The 13,811-nt window shown below is 35.8% G+C and overlaps 1 protein-coding gene across 3 annotated transcripts; it reads left to right on the top strand.

The window, feature by feature from the left end:
* The first annotated feature begins 2,474 nt into the window (after nucleotides 1-2,474).
* LOC113531182 (uncharacterized) lies at nucleotides 2,475-13,320 on the top strand. 3 transcript variants are annotated; one of them, XM_053230589.1, is made up of 12 exons: nucleotides 2,475-2,527; nucleotides 4,016-4,105; nucleotides 5,706-5,823; nucleotides 6,053-6,277; nucleotides 6,370-6,563; nucleotides 7,542-7,569; nucleotides 7,674-7,720; nucleotides 8,703-8,748; nucleotides 8,857-8,903; nucleotides 9,767-9,809; nucleotides 10,616-10,699; nucleotides 11,859-13,320. In XM_053230589.1, exons 3-12 carry the CDS (start codon nucleotides 5,715-5,717, stop codon nucleotides 12,947-12,949), a joined length of 1,914 nt encoding a protein of 637 aa, XP_053086564.1. In that variant the 5' UTR covers nucleotides 2,475-2,527; nucleotides 4,016-4,105; nucleotides 5,706-5,714; the 3' UTR covers nucleotides 12,950-13,320. The 3 variants fall into 3 exon arrangements, with proteins under 3 accessions (XP_053086564.1, XP_053086565.1, XP_034156445.2); XM_053230590.1 differs by lacking the exon at nucleotides 4,016-4,105 and having other exon boundaries at nucleotides 2,483-2,527; XM_034300554.2 differs by lacking the exon at nucleotides 2,475-2,527 and having other exon boundaries at nucleotides 4,016-4,039.
* The last annotated feature ends 491 nt before the right edge of the window (nucleotides 13,321-13,811 follow it).

Raw genomic sequence — 13,811 nt, 5'->3', positions numbered from 1 at the left:
AAACAAGGCACAGGTGATCTGGATAATGCTAACAAGGACACACAGGAAGAACTAAGGCAGAGGGGAACACAGGGGGCCTCTAGAGGCACGGAGACCAACTACAGGAGGTAGGATGCTGACAATAAATGTTAATTAAACATCTTTCTTCACATAATTCATTTTACATGTTATTTTTTTTTTACACAGTTCATTTTTCACATGTAGTACCTGTGATTTTATTTATCACATACTGTATTATTCACTGTATTATTCACTCCATATCGAATACCATGTTGAAATGCACAACATGTTTTTCACATCTAATCACATATTACTCACATAATCACATGTGAAAAACATATAGTATACTCACATGGTGGCTCAGTGGTTAAAGGTCTAACCCTATATGCTCCATGGGTGCTGTGTCATGGTTACCTGTGCTCCAACCCCAACTTCCTAGCAAGCCGGGAGGCAAAATTTCAATGTACTGCAATGTACTGTATATGCCACAAATAAAGACATTCCTTTTCTTACATGTATGTGATTTTTAAATGAGGATAATTTCAATCCATAAACAAATGCAAGTCAGATTCAGGTGTGTGTGCTATCCTGCAAGGAGAACTGATTTTGAGAGGTTTATCTCCTACTTCCTAGCTCTGACCCAAGTGATACATTAAGATGTTGATGTTGAATAATCTGAAATAAACAGAAATTGTGAAAAACTGTTTGTAAATGTTTTACTTTGGTATGTTCCAGTAAATCTGCAGTTATGACATGTATTATGGTAAAATTATCATGCTCCAAAAGTACAGTTTCATCTTTCTTTAATGTTCCTCAATCAATTTAATGGCCAAGCAATCATAATGGGAGACAAAGATAAAAACTTCACTTCTCATTATGTTAATCCCAATAATTTACATCCACAAAGATTTAAAACACTGATGCTCGCCTACAAAGCCAAAAACGGACCAGCACCCACTTATCTCAAAGCACTTATCACACCTCGAGCGCCACCACGCTCCCTCTGAGCCTCTAGCACTGCTCGACTGGTCCCTCCATCTCTCAGGGTACAAGGAAGGCATGCATCGAGACTCTTCTCTGTTCTGGCACCAAGGTGGTGGAATAAACTTCCCCTAGATGTCTGAACAGCTGAGTCACTGGCAGTCTTCAAACGACGGCTAAAGACTTACCTCTTCATAAAATACTTAAATTAGCACTTTCACAAAAAAAAAAAAAAAACCTCCCCAACAGAGTTTTGGACTGATGGTATTCCTAGTTTGTGACCTACCGAGCCAATATCAGAATGTATTTTTGATAGACTTCAAAGCACTATTGTAAGTCGCTCTGGATAAGGGCGTCTGCCAAATGCCATAAATGTAAAAAAGCTGGTGAGGGAATGATTGTTTATACCTTTCTATAAAAAAATGTGGCTATAATGCAACATAAAATGTGATTATAAATGGATAAAGAGTGCAATTATTTATTAATAATTGTTCATTAATAAATTACAAATTGTAATCAAGAAGAATAAAACATTTTTGACATGCTGTTAAAGGATGATGATCAACCTTTTCATTGATTATTTTCCTATAAAAGCACACCACATTGTGTTTTATTCCTGCAGCAACCCTTCCCAATTAAACTTCAGGTTTAAAAAAATCAGTGTTGAACCAATACTAGAAAGAACAATTACACCCTCACTCTTTTGCTACAGGTGTCCCGGTAAGATTTATAATGAAACCACCCTTTATTTTTCCACATTAGCTGCAAAGAATTTATGGTTAGTATATTTTATATATGATTTCTACATACTTACATGTGAAAAAATGATTATCATCTGTGACATGTATATGATTTTTTTGTAAGCATTATGAGCTTATACGCTGTACTGACCTGGGGAGGGCTCTGGATTGAAATGATCTTTACTGATTTTTAGTAAGTTATCAGGGTTACAGAGCAATCTCATTTTCTCCTTTTTTGGCCACATTTCTGAAATATAGACAAATATTGAAAATGATCATGATTAACTCAATGAAGCAACGAGTGTATGCAAGGTATACTGAGGGTCAACAAACAAAATACAGTTTTACAGTAAAGCTACAGAATTTAAAGTAGTAAATTTGGATGTATATTTATATATTTTTATAATATTATAAAATATTAAAATTATAAAAGTGCTGTGTATAATAAACATCAAAATTCCCCCTTCGGCATTCAAAATACTTACAGTAATGAATGTACTGAGTGACAAATTCTACTTCAAATTATATGAAAAATAGACAGTAATAAAATAAAAGTTCATAGTTGCTGATTTGGGTGTTCAAAAGGCCAAAGTTTGACAAGTTGTCATCAAGCCAAATTAATTTAAAATAATTTCAATCCTAAAACAAGTAGACGTCAGATTCAGGGTGTGTGTATTAGTCTATAAATAAATGGTTGTTTATTAAATCTGTCAGTGAAGGAGTTAAAAGTGAAGAATCAGTCACTTGTTCAAAGTGAAAGTGAAAGTTAATGCGTTGTTGCACAGTCACTCTGAAGAACAGTCGAGGTAGGTGCTTCTTACAGTTATATGTCTACATGCATAAAATGTGTACGGTGGAAACGTGTGTGTGTGTGTGTAATGTCAATGAATTAGCTAATCTGCACATGAGGTCTTACAAGTTTGTCTGAAATGCTTGGGCTGTTGTACTACTATGTTTAAACAGTTTGCCTGAGGGGGGAAAACCCTCTATATTTCACAAATCTAACATTTTGAATAATTTTAGACAGCAAAAACATTTTTCTTCCCTTGTGTCGGTGAAACTGACACAGTTACCACATTTACTTTCCTTTCACTCAAGCTCTTTACAGGAACTATAAACGCAGATAACTACCTGATAGGCTATCACGTATATAAAAAAATAGCTATAAAAAATATAATAATAACTACAAGTTAGCCAGAAATTGATGACAAGGCTATAGGACTGGCCCAGGCACTTTACTTTATTATTTGGATTAATGCTCTTAAAGGACATGCATTTACTCTTTTGCTGTCACAGTTCATTCCTCTTCTCCTTTTTGTATGTGTTTGACATTTACAATGACTGTCTACGGGAAGAAACAGTTTCATTCAGTGGCGGAAATAAAAATGGTATGCGGTTGACATAACATGGCTTCCCCTTCAGGAACTCGAGCTGCGTCATAACGCTGTATGACCGCGCTCTGAATCACGTGTGTAATCAGTCCAATGGATGGGCGAGACGTCACGGGCGGGGTGACGTAGCGACCAGAAAGCTTAAAAGCACGTGCAGTGGATCCCGCAGCAGCTTCGAGAATGAAGCGGGCGCTCGCAGGGATGCCGGAAGTATGGCACTGAGACGCAGCGTCTCGTTCCCCCGGGGAACCACGTAACATACGTAACCTGGAGACGTTCTCCAGGGTCTCTGAAGCCCTCTAGTGGCTGGCTGCGGTATAGTTTTTAACCATTTTTGTTAGAGAATGGCAAAAGACCCAAACTTCCACTTTAATTTATATCTCCACAAATTAGTTTCAGGAACAGTGTTATAACCTCAGTTAGCCTTGATATTTCAACCCAGAGATTCTTCTTATGATAAATGCGTTTTACAGGAGTTGTTCAATAATAAATAAAGGGGCGTGGTTGAAGAGGAGATTGACAGTTTTGGACATGACAGTCAAACCTCATGAATGCACACACACTTTCCAACACACAACCAAAGCTCTTGACAGTTCCGTAACAAAGCCATGTGTTATTCTGCTGTGATCTATTGTAACACACTCTCAGTGGGGAGTTCATAACTGATTATTAATTATATAATTAACTGACTGTACGACCTTATTGAACACACAAAGTATGGAAGCAAAAAAAAAAAAAAGTGACAAAGATTTGAATTTTAAAAGTTTCTGAATTCATAATATTGAAAATGAAAAACTATTGAAGTCATGAAATGAAATATTAGGTTTAAAACCACACTTTATTTATTTATTTATTTATTTATTTATTTTAACTTAACCTCCTTGAATTTTTTTTCATATTCAGGTTTACCATCCAGACTACTCAGGGGTAGGCAACTCAATTGAGCCTGGAGTGTGTGACTTTTTAATCTTCTGAAGCCTCCCCCTCTTGCAAGTGAGCACCTTTATATATATATATATATATATATATATATATATATATATATATGTGTGTGTGTGTGTGTGTGTGTGTGTGTGTTAATCAGCAGAAACCTGCAGAAATCTGTCTTTTAACTATATTTTAGGTCTTTAGTGGGTGTCTGCAGTGGGAGTGTGGGTGAGGGAATGAGCAAACTGTAAGGGGCACACCCAATGACTGTACATATGGGTGAATATTGTAACAGGGATTCAAAAGTGAAGTCAAAATCTCTGTAAGGCCAACTAGTGACTGGCTGCAGTACAATTTTTAACCATGTCTCTTTTTTATTTCGGAGAATGGCAAAGGACTCAATCTTCCCATTTAAGTTATATCTTCACAAATTATTTTATACTTTCCACTTTCACAGACATGAAGCTCTGGACAGTTCTGTAGCAAAGCCATGTCAAGTTCTGCTCTTAACTGTTCTAACACTCCCTCAGCAGAGAATTCTTTTGCAGTTTTGCTGGTATATTGCTCATTTTGATGTTTAAGCTAGCTCGTTGAACTGATGAGTGTAAATATTGATTGCTTTTTCCCAGTATATTTTCAGTTGGTACCTTACATTAGCTACATAACTTACAGTTTTTTTTCTAACCTGTGCTATTTTAGATCTCATAGAAAGGTAGGACTACCATATTAACTTTGAAAAGACAATTTTCTAAATGAAAAAAAGTGCTAGGGCCTGTGTGCTCAAGCTATCAGGATGACTAAAAATGTACGTCTCTGTGGTCAGTGAGAGTATGAAAGCTGTGTGAGGAAGTCTGTCTGAGAATATCTGGCTCAACTTTGCAGAAAGATGACTTAGACTACTGTCTAATTTAAAGCAGCAAACTCTGACCAGGCAGTTACTAAGGATGAATGAATGAACTGTTAGGACTTGGACTATCTTGGCCTCTAGAGGCCGCTATTGCTTTTGTGTTTTGTGTTTTTGTTTTGACAGCCATGTGCTTTTGTTTTTCCATGTGCCTTGTGCCCTGCCTAGTCCTCATTACTTACACCTGTTCTCAGTTTGCCCCCTTGATTTGTTTGTGTATTTATACCCCCTCAGTTTGGCCTCTTGTCATGGAGTCTTTGTGCTGTGATGTTTAAGACTAGTAACCTCTGTTCCGTGTTCCTTACGTATGTCTTTGTGTTGTTTTTGGTACTTTGCTTTCTTGTGAACTTTTTTGGACTTTGAATTTGCCATTGTTGGATCTTCTGAGTGTTTGGATTTTTGCCTCTTCTTTTCTGATTTTTGGTTTCTTGGACTGTGCACTTTTGGATTTTTTTTATTTTTTCCCTTGTATCTTCTGAGCGTTTGGATTATACTTTTGTTATTTTTTGCCTTGGATTTTGGATCTTAATAAACTGTTTCCTTTACTCTACTCTCGCCTCACTCCTCTGTACTTGAGTCATTCCCCTGGTGGCCTAGTGGGGGTTTGCTGGATTACTATGCTGGTGACCTGGGTTCGATTCCCAGCAAAACCCTAACGTTGAACACTATAAGTGCATCCCGCAGCACTGCGCGTTCATCTTAAACATAATGTTCATAGCAGCTTTGTTTATATTTCTTGCTCAATTTATTTGTTTCTTGCAGCCAGATACCATGGCTGACAACCCTGATGACCGGTCACAGATGGATCAGTCACAGTCAAAGAATACTGCAGCAGAAGATTTACAGCCCTGTATGAGTTCTGAAAATACAACAAAACAAAGTGAGATTGAAGTGATTGAGAAAACTTTTGCAGACAATATCAGTATAAATTACCCACTTTAATAAATCAGACATAACGATCCATGATGTTGATGTTTCAGAAATGATAACCACGAACGTTCTTTTGTTTTTTTTATAGGTAAAATTAGGCTACAGCTTATGCTTTTAGCTAATACGTTCTATTATTCAAACTGGAAATGATAATAGAGATTATTTCTCTTTATTCACAGGAAAGATAGCACATGTACTGTCAGGGAGCAAGTACTTCATTCTTCAAACTGGAAAAACATTGAATTCTCATGAACAATTCATAATTCAGCTCAAAAATAAAATACCCAGGCTGCAGAAGGTGGATACAGAGAAAGAGTGTGATTTCATTCTGGTTTTCTGCCCTGTTGTTTCACGAGCTGGAACTGACATTGAAGAAGCCATGAAAAAGCTTTATGCTACTTCAGGTAATCAACAATCTTTTTAAAATAATGTGTTGTTTAAACTCATAATTTTATTGTATATAATGTGCAAATGTATATGTGTATGTTGTCCAAAGCCACAAAACCTGCAGTTCTGGTGGTGCTCCATCACACGTTTAATCCAGAGCTTATTGTACCAGACAGCAGCAGAGCTGTAAACAGAGAGAATGTGATCACAGTTGACTGTCTGTTCCATGAAGATCAGGGATTACTGCCATGCAAGAAAAATTACGATGTAATTAACCACATTGAAATGCAGATGAAACCACAGGTATTTTAATTAATTTTTTAAATTCATTTTAATTACTCTTCACTCTGTCTTTGTACCTTTGAATTCCCATGAATAAGGGGTACTTTTTAGTCTTAAAAAAAGATGTACAATACTAAGAATTGTCAAGTCCAACAGTGTTAAAAGCTCTGGTGTTTCACCAGAAAAATCTGCTCAAATACAGAAAAAAGTAGGAAAAATTCAAGAAAACATAGTTGTGTGTAACTTTTTGCAGACAAGATATGTATTTATGCATATTAATATATTCATCCTTAATAGTAATTATTAATTTACAGTCCAGAACTCCAGAGTTATTGCAACTCTTCAATATAATAAACATTACATACAACTATTTTTAAATGAACCACTTTTCAAAAACAGATGCATTATTCAAAAATAATTTTTTTAAAACTGCAAACAAATCCTTGAAAAATAACTTTGATATCTCCGAAGTCAGTGTTGAGTTAAGATTGAGTAATGAGGATTTAATATAGAAATTGTGCACATTGGTATTCTTCCTTCAGATCTAACTACAAACAAAGGTACTATTCAGGCACACAGGTTACTAGCTACTCGTGTCTCAGAGGAAGCAGGGTGCTAGCCCTCATCCTACTTGGTTGGTAGCTGTTGTGTGATAGGTGAGACAGCTGGCTGGTAGGTGGGAATTGGCAAGACCAAATTAGGGGGAAAAAAAAGAAATTAACAATTACAGGAAGAGGCTCAGGGCTATTATTTTCTCCAGGCATCATAAAATATTAATTATGGAGAAAAAATTGTGTTTAGTTAAAACTTAACTCATTTACATATTCATGTTTAATATTTTTCATGAAGAGTGTATATAATTCTGGAGTTGTACGTATGTGTACAAGTCAAATCTGAAGTTCTGGATTCTAATAATTCCCATAACTGTATTGTTCACTGAATATTTCAATGTATATATAAAATGGGCTGTTCTCATGTTTAAACTTTTAATTTCATTAGATTCTAAACACAGGCGTGGACTGGCGAGGTAAAATATATTAAAAACATTAACTATATAATTGTTTTTCAAAAATGAAGGTTATTATTATTATGAAAGGAAAACAGTTAATAGACTTGATTTTACTTTTTTAGGATTGTTGGGTATAAAGAATAGTAATGAACAAGGATGTTCCTCACAGGTGAGTATGAAAACACACAGGTTACTTCCAACAAAACATGCAAATGCAAACAAATCTTTGGAAAATAACTTTGTTTTGTTTCCATATTCAGTGTAGAGTTAAGCTTAAGTAATGAGGATTTATATCAAAATTGCGCACATCGGTATTTATATCTCAGACCTAACTACAAACTTAAGCACTATTAAGGCACGCAGGGTGGCATTTTAATAAAATAGAGGCATGTCACTATTATGCATACAGTACTGTGCAAAAGTCTTAGGCACATGCAAAGAAATGCTGTAGAGCAAAGATGCCTTCAAAAATAATTAAATTAAATGTTTCTACATTACTATAAAGAGCAGAAAACTGTAATAACTGAAACAAAGTCAATATTTGATCCAGAGCCAGAGCCTCTCCCAGGAACACTGGGCACAAGTGGGAGAATTCACAACTCTGAACAAGACCCTCATTTTCCAAAAGCTCTATTGTGATTCCTCTTCTGTATGAAGGAATAATTGACTAACTGTAAGGTTGTTCACATATCATTCATCACTGAAAAAAACAAAAAACAAAAGAAAAACTAAGATGCATAATGCATATAAAACACTATTATGCATAATCATGGTCATATTAAATGTTCTCAGGGCAGGAATTGACCACATGAGCTGCACAGTGAAGGAAGGTGAAGAAGGTAGTATTAGAATATTCTCAGAATTAGAGCTGCACAGTTTAATGGATTTTTGGGATCATAAAATATTAATTGTGGGGAAAAAATATTGTGTTTAGTTAAAACTAAATTCATTTATGTAACCATGTGTGCTCAGTTTCATGAAGGGTGTATATAATTCTGGAGTTATATGTATGTGTAGTCAAATCTGAAGTTCTAGATTCTAATAATTCACATGACTATGTTGTTCACTGACTATGTCAGTGCATATATAATGGGCTGATCTCATGTTTAAATTTACAAGATTAAAAGTTTAAACTTGTTTTATTTCATTAGATGCAAAAAAAAGGCATGAAGGATACAGGAACGGTAAACAGGAAAGGTATAATATAATTTAAAAAATATATTAAATATTTCATTGTTTTTTTCAAGAATGATGGTTATTATTATGAAGGGACAACAGTTAATAGGCTTGATTTTACTTTTTCAGGATTGATCCACAGAGAGAATAGTAATGAACAAGGATCTTCCTCACAGGTGAATATGAAAACGCACAGGTTACTTAAAATAACAAAACATGGCCACATTTTATTACTTGGTCTCCTATCGTCCTCTCTCTTAATTTGTGTCGACAGTTGTTTTTTGGTCTTTTTTTCAGAACAGTAATGCAGACTGGAATTCAGTAAATTCAATCATTTAGCAATCAAGCTATGTGATCCAATATACTTAATAACTCGATTCCTATTAGGCAAAAACATTTGTTTCTGTTAGTTTTTATTTCTAAGTATATCTTTTTTTTTTTTTTTTGGTCAGTGCCTCAAACCTGAGTTAGCAGCACATGAATTTGCCAATAGGAATTTTCTTCAACATCCCATTTCAGATTTAGTCCCCTTTTGCTGTTATAATAAGCTCCACTATTCTATAACGGCTCTCCACTAGATTTTGGAGCGTGGCTGTGGGGATTTGTGCTCATTCAGCCACAAGAGCATTAGTGTGGTCAGGCACTGATGTCAAGTGAGGAGGCCAGGGGTGCAGTCAGTGTTCCAGTTCATCCCAGAGGTGTTCAGTGGGATTGAGGTCAGGACTCTGTGCAGGACACTTGAGTTCTTCCACTCCAATCTTGGCAAACAATGTCATGGGGCTTGCTTTGTGCACAGGGGCATTGTCATGCTGGAACAGACAAAGAACAAACAAAACAAAGACATTCTATAGGATTGTGTGCTTCCAACACTGTGACAATGGTTTGAGGAAGAACCACATATGGGTGTGATGGGCAGGTGTCCACAAACTTTTGGTTATATAGTGTATTTATTGAAACAGAATGTGTTTTATTTAAAACTCCTATTAGATGTGGTGTATTATCATAGAATATTCATTAAAAATAACTACTTTGTCAACAGCTATGTGCCAATCAGAAGATACCTGAATATGAACAGGCTTTTGGTAAGTGTATGAACTGTGACATAAAACAACTGTAACAATTAAACTAAGCAACATTCAACAACAGCTTAGCTAGCATTATTTAGAGCACTGAATTAAAACTGTAGATGAACTACTTTCACATAGCACACATGCACAAATAAGGCATAAGACTGTTGTATATTCTTGGTATTTTTGTGACAGTTGGTACAGGGTATTATGTGGCTTAGACAGTGCATTTGTAAAAAGGGGATGGGTTTGGATGAATATATTATCAGGAGGTGTGGTTAGGTGTGCTGGTGAGATATCCAATCAAATCAGCTCCTCTCATTCCCTTTAAGAACCAAGTGTATGCTGTAACATATTTGTAATGAAATATATCATGACTTGTAAGGGTAGAAATAGCCAGCTTGCTGATACAACTTATAGGAAATGTCCCTTCAAAGATTTTATGTTGATATTATATGATTCTATAAGTGCAGAGACTTGGATATAAGTGATGCCTTTTTATTTTGAATGCCAGCAGTCCAAAATACAAAATCACTTAAAAGACATGTAAGGGGTTAAATATACTGATATCAACCTAATGCAGAGAGCCAAAAGCATAACTATAAATGAGCAGAAGGTCAGTAATGAATATAGACAGAATAATACAGCCCTAGTGGTAGTCATGGGTATAGGGCATATTTTTCCTATAAATGCTATAAATTACAATAGGCATTTTATATTGTACAGTTTAGGCAGTTCATGAAAACTCAGTAAATCTCACTGCATGAGCTGGATTTAAAAGTTTTCAAAATGTGTTAAATTGCAAACTTTTTCACCTACAGAAATACTTGACAAGGAGATTAAACAACTGGAAATGTTTGAAAAAGAAGAACTTGGAAAGGAGCTAAAATCACTTATGACTACAGGTAAGTGGTTAGACTAGTAATTCTGTTGGAAAGTATTTTTCTGGGGACATTTAAGTCTCCACATGTGGTGGATGGCCAATGATATAAACTATAAAAATATTTCTGATGATAAAAAAAAAAGTTCCAATTGCAGGAATGGGAAATGGGAATAATGTTACAGATTTTGGCTCTTTATTTTTCCTCAACATAAATAAGATCACTGACTGAGTTACCCTGTTAATAAACACCCTGTTCATAAACAATAAAACAAGTGTGAGGTTGCATGCAAAGACAAGAGAAAGAGAGATATCAAAGAGAACAGAAGGGATGTTTGCTATGATGCACTCCCCTTTTAAGCAATTCCCTTTGTTTAATAGAATACTGATTTTAACGAAAGATAGCTAGTTGTCACTACCCTCTTCAGTGAAATTTAGCTAGCTTCACTAGCAGCTTAGCTACTTTTGGTGCAAAAGGGCAGACCCTGCTAATGTTGTTGACCTTTTGTTGTGAGGCTTTTGATTCTCTTACTTGCGAGGAATTAAGCAGGAGTGCAGACCAATGGCAAGCATTGATTTGATTCAGAAGTCAAGAAACAAAAACAGGTCCTTTCAATAATCTTGGTACAGTAAATTTGATTGGCTGACTGGTATATGAACAAGTGCATTTAAAGCTGTCTGTGTCTGACAGACAGCTGTGCTTCCTCTACTTTAAAAACCAGATATCAAATATCTACTAATAATGAAAGGACATACATAACTGTGTTTTGTCAAATGTGCCCTGTGAAAAAACTGAATATTGGGAATACAGTTAATTAATCTGACATGAGCATTTTCCTTTATTAACATCATTGGTGAATACAAAATCCCATATTCACTGGGTAGGAATGAAGAGAAGCTCTCTTGGTTGAAAAATTCTTTACCGAGACATTACTGAGACAGACTTCCTAAGTGTGCTTTACATAAATATGTGTGTTGATGATCAGTAGCGTCCACCTTAGTTTTGGTAAGAATGTGACTATAAAATTAAAGAGATTTGTTTGGCATTTGTTTAAACTCAGATATCAGTGGTATTTTCTTAGGTCCTCTCTCCAATGAACAATCCCCTCTATTTGAGACAATGATTGAAAGTCAGAATGCATAACTTCACAAAAATTGAAATTACATTTATTGCTTTGTTGTAGATTTTTCTGAGTTAATTTTTGCAACTGAACTGAGGCTGGTGCTGCTGGGGAGGAGTGGATCTGGCAAGACTGCAGCACAAAACACCATCCTGGGCAGAGAGGAGAGGAACCAGGCTGCTACATCTGAAGCCACATCTACAGCCACATCTACAGCCACCCAGCAGAGTGAGACCACACAGGGGGAGGTAGCTGGGAGGAAGGTGATTGTGGTGGACACTCCTGACTGGTTCACTTCTGGACTCTTTCTGGAAAAGCTGAGACAGGATGAGGGACTCCGTGTCCATCTGTCTGCTCCAGGACCCCTTGTCTTTCTCCTGGTCATTCCCATAAAGCATTCACAAGACACAGAAGTTTATAAAGAAGAGGTATTAGAAGAGACACTATTGAAGATGGCAGAGATTTTTGGGAAGAGATTTTGGGGAAACATCATGATCCTCTTCACTGTTACTGAGGACCTTCAGAACATTGCAGAGTTTATCCAATCAGGAGACCAGGAGGTCCAGAGACTTGTACAGAAATGTGGGAACAGGTTTCACTGTCTCAACATTAAGGAGAGGGGAGATGATTCTCAGGTCTCAGAGCTGCTAGAGAAAATAGAGAAGATGGTGGAAGGAAACAGAAATGGAACTGAGGTTTATCAGATTATTAGAGATATGGAGAGGGAAAGACACAGTAAAGATGCCTGGATTAGAGAAGTGCAACATCAAATGCAGGAAACCCTAGAAAAATATGAGCAGTATATTAAGGCCTATGAACATGATGAAAAAGACCTAGGGACAGATGGAAATAATGCAAAAATGATTAGTAAGCTGAAAAGGAAATATGAGTTAAAAAGAGATATTGGGAATGATATAAAGAAAATGTATGACAGAGTTGCGGGGCTGGAAGAAAACAGACAGTTTATTAAGGTCCTTTTGCCAGAAAACCAGCAACCTATATGGCTTTCACTACCAGGTGAGCAGCCCAAAAATCCTGAAAAGCACAAAGAGCTAACCCAACTTGAAGAATGGTTCTCAGTGCAAGTGGAAAAACTTCATTCTAATAAAAAAACAAACAAACAAATTGTGAAGAATGAAGATGATTTCTGTTGAGTTGAGATACTGGCAAAGGCCTGGAGGAGAGGTCATGAATATCCAATTAATGTTACATGTACATGTTGCAAAGGAAGTGAAAGTAATCAAATATTCACTAGACTCAGTTCTATTATTTAAAATAAGGATTGATGTCATATGTGTGCATATATGAAAAAATATACAGTCTATTAAAAAATCAATATGTTTATCAATTTTATGTATTCATTAAATGAAAATAAAATTCTTTAATTGATTTCTTTATACACAAATGTATTGACGAGACACGTATTTTATTTCAAAAAACAAAATGAAACCTTTTGCATGACTTGCCACAGTGCCCTACGATGTCATAAGCATTACAAATAAATTCAAATCAGTGTATCACCATACTGTGTGTCATTTTTCTGAAACAACAATATATTCTCACTGTAAAGCTGAAGTCTTTGAGTCTAGTTATAAAGCTTAGCCCTCCATACTGTGGCAACAGCTGTAATCTGGTTCTCCCACAATGCCTTGGGGCTATTGAATCTTATACTATATAGCTGTAAATAAAAAGTCATTTGTCAGACTTTTGTTTAGTTTGAATACGTTGGGTTAGGTTATGATAAAGACAATACTGTATAGTTTTTTCCTTATATTAAAGGTTTTGTGTTTTCATCTGGTTACTGGCTTTGTGTTGTAGGGCAGTATAGGCAATAGCATAGGGGGTAATCCTCAGAGGCAGGTACTTTTATTTGACTCCTTGACTTCCTTGGTTCAGATAAAATTGGTAATGGCTCATAATCCCGTAGCTGGATTCCTGCAGATAATTAGTCTGAATTTATATCAAGTAGAAAATCATATGATTAATCATAATCATATGATGAAATTAATAGGGACT

The sequence above is a fragment of the Pangasianodon hypophthalmus genome, chromosome 27, assembly GCF_027358585.1.
Source record: "Pangasianodon hypophthalmus isolate fPanHyp1 chromosome 27, fPanHyp1.pri, whole genome shotgun sequence".
In the NCBI taxonomy this organism is placed as follows: Eukaryota; Metazoa; Chordata; class Actinopteri; order Siluriformes; family Pangasiidae; genus Pangasianodon; species Pangasianodon hypophthalmus.
The sequence above is the reverse complement of the archived record's forward strand: the minus strand, read 5'-3'. Positions and strand labels throughout refer to the sequence as shown.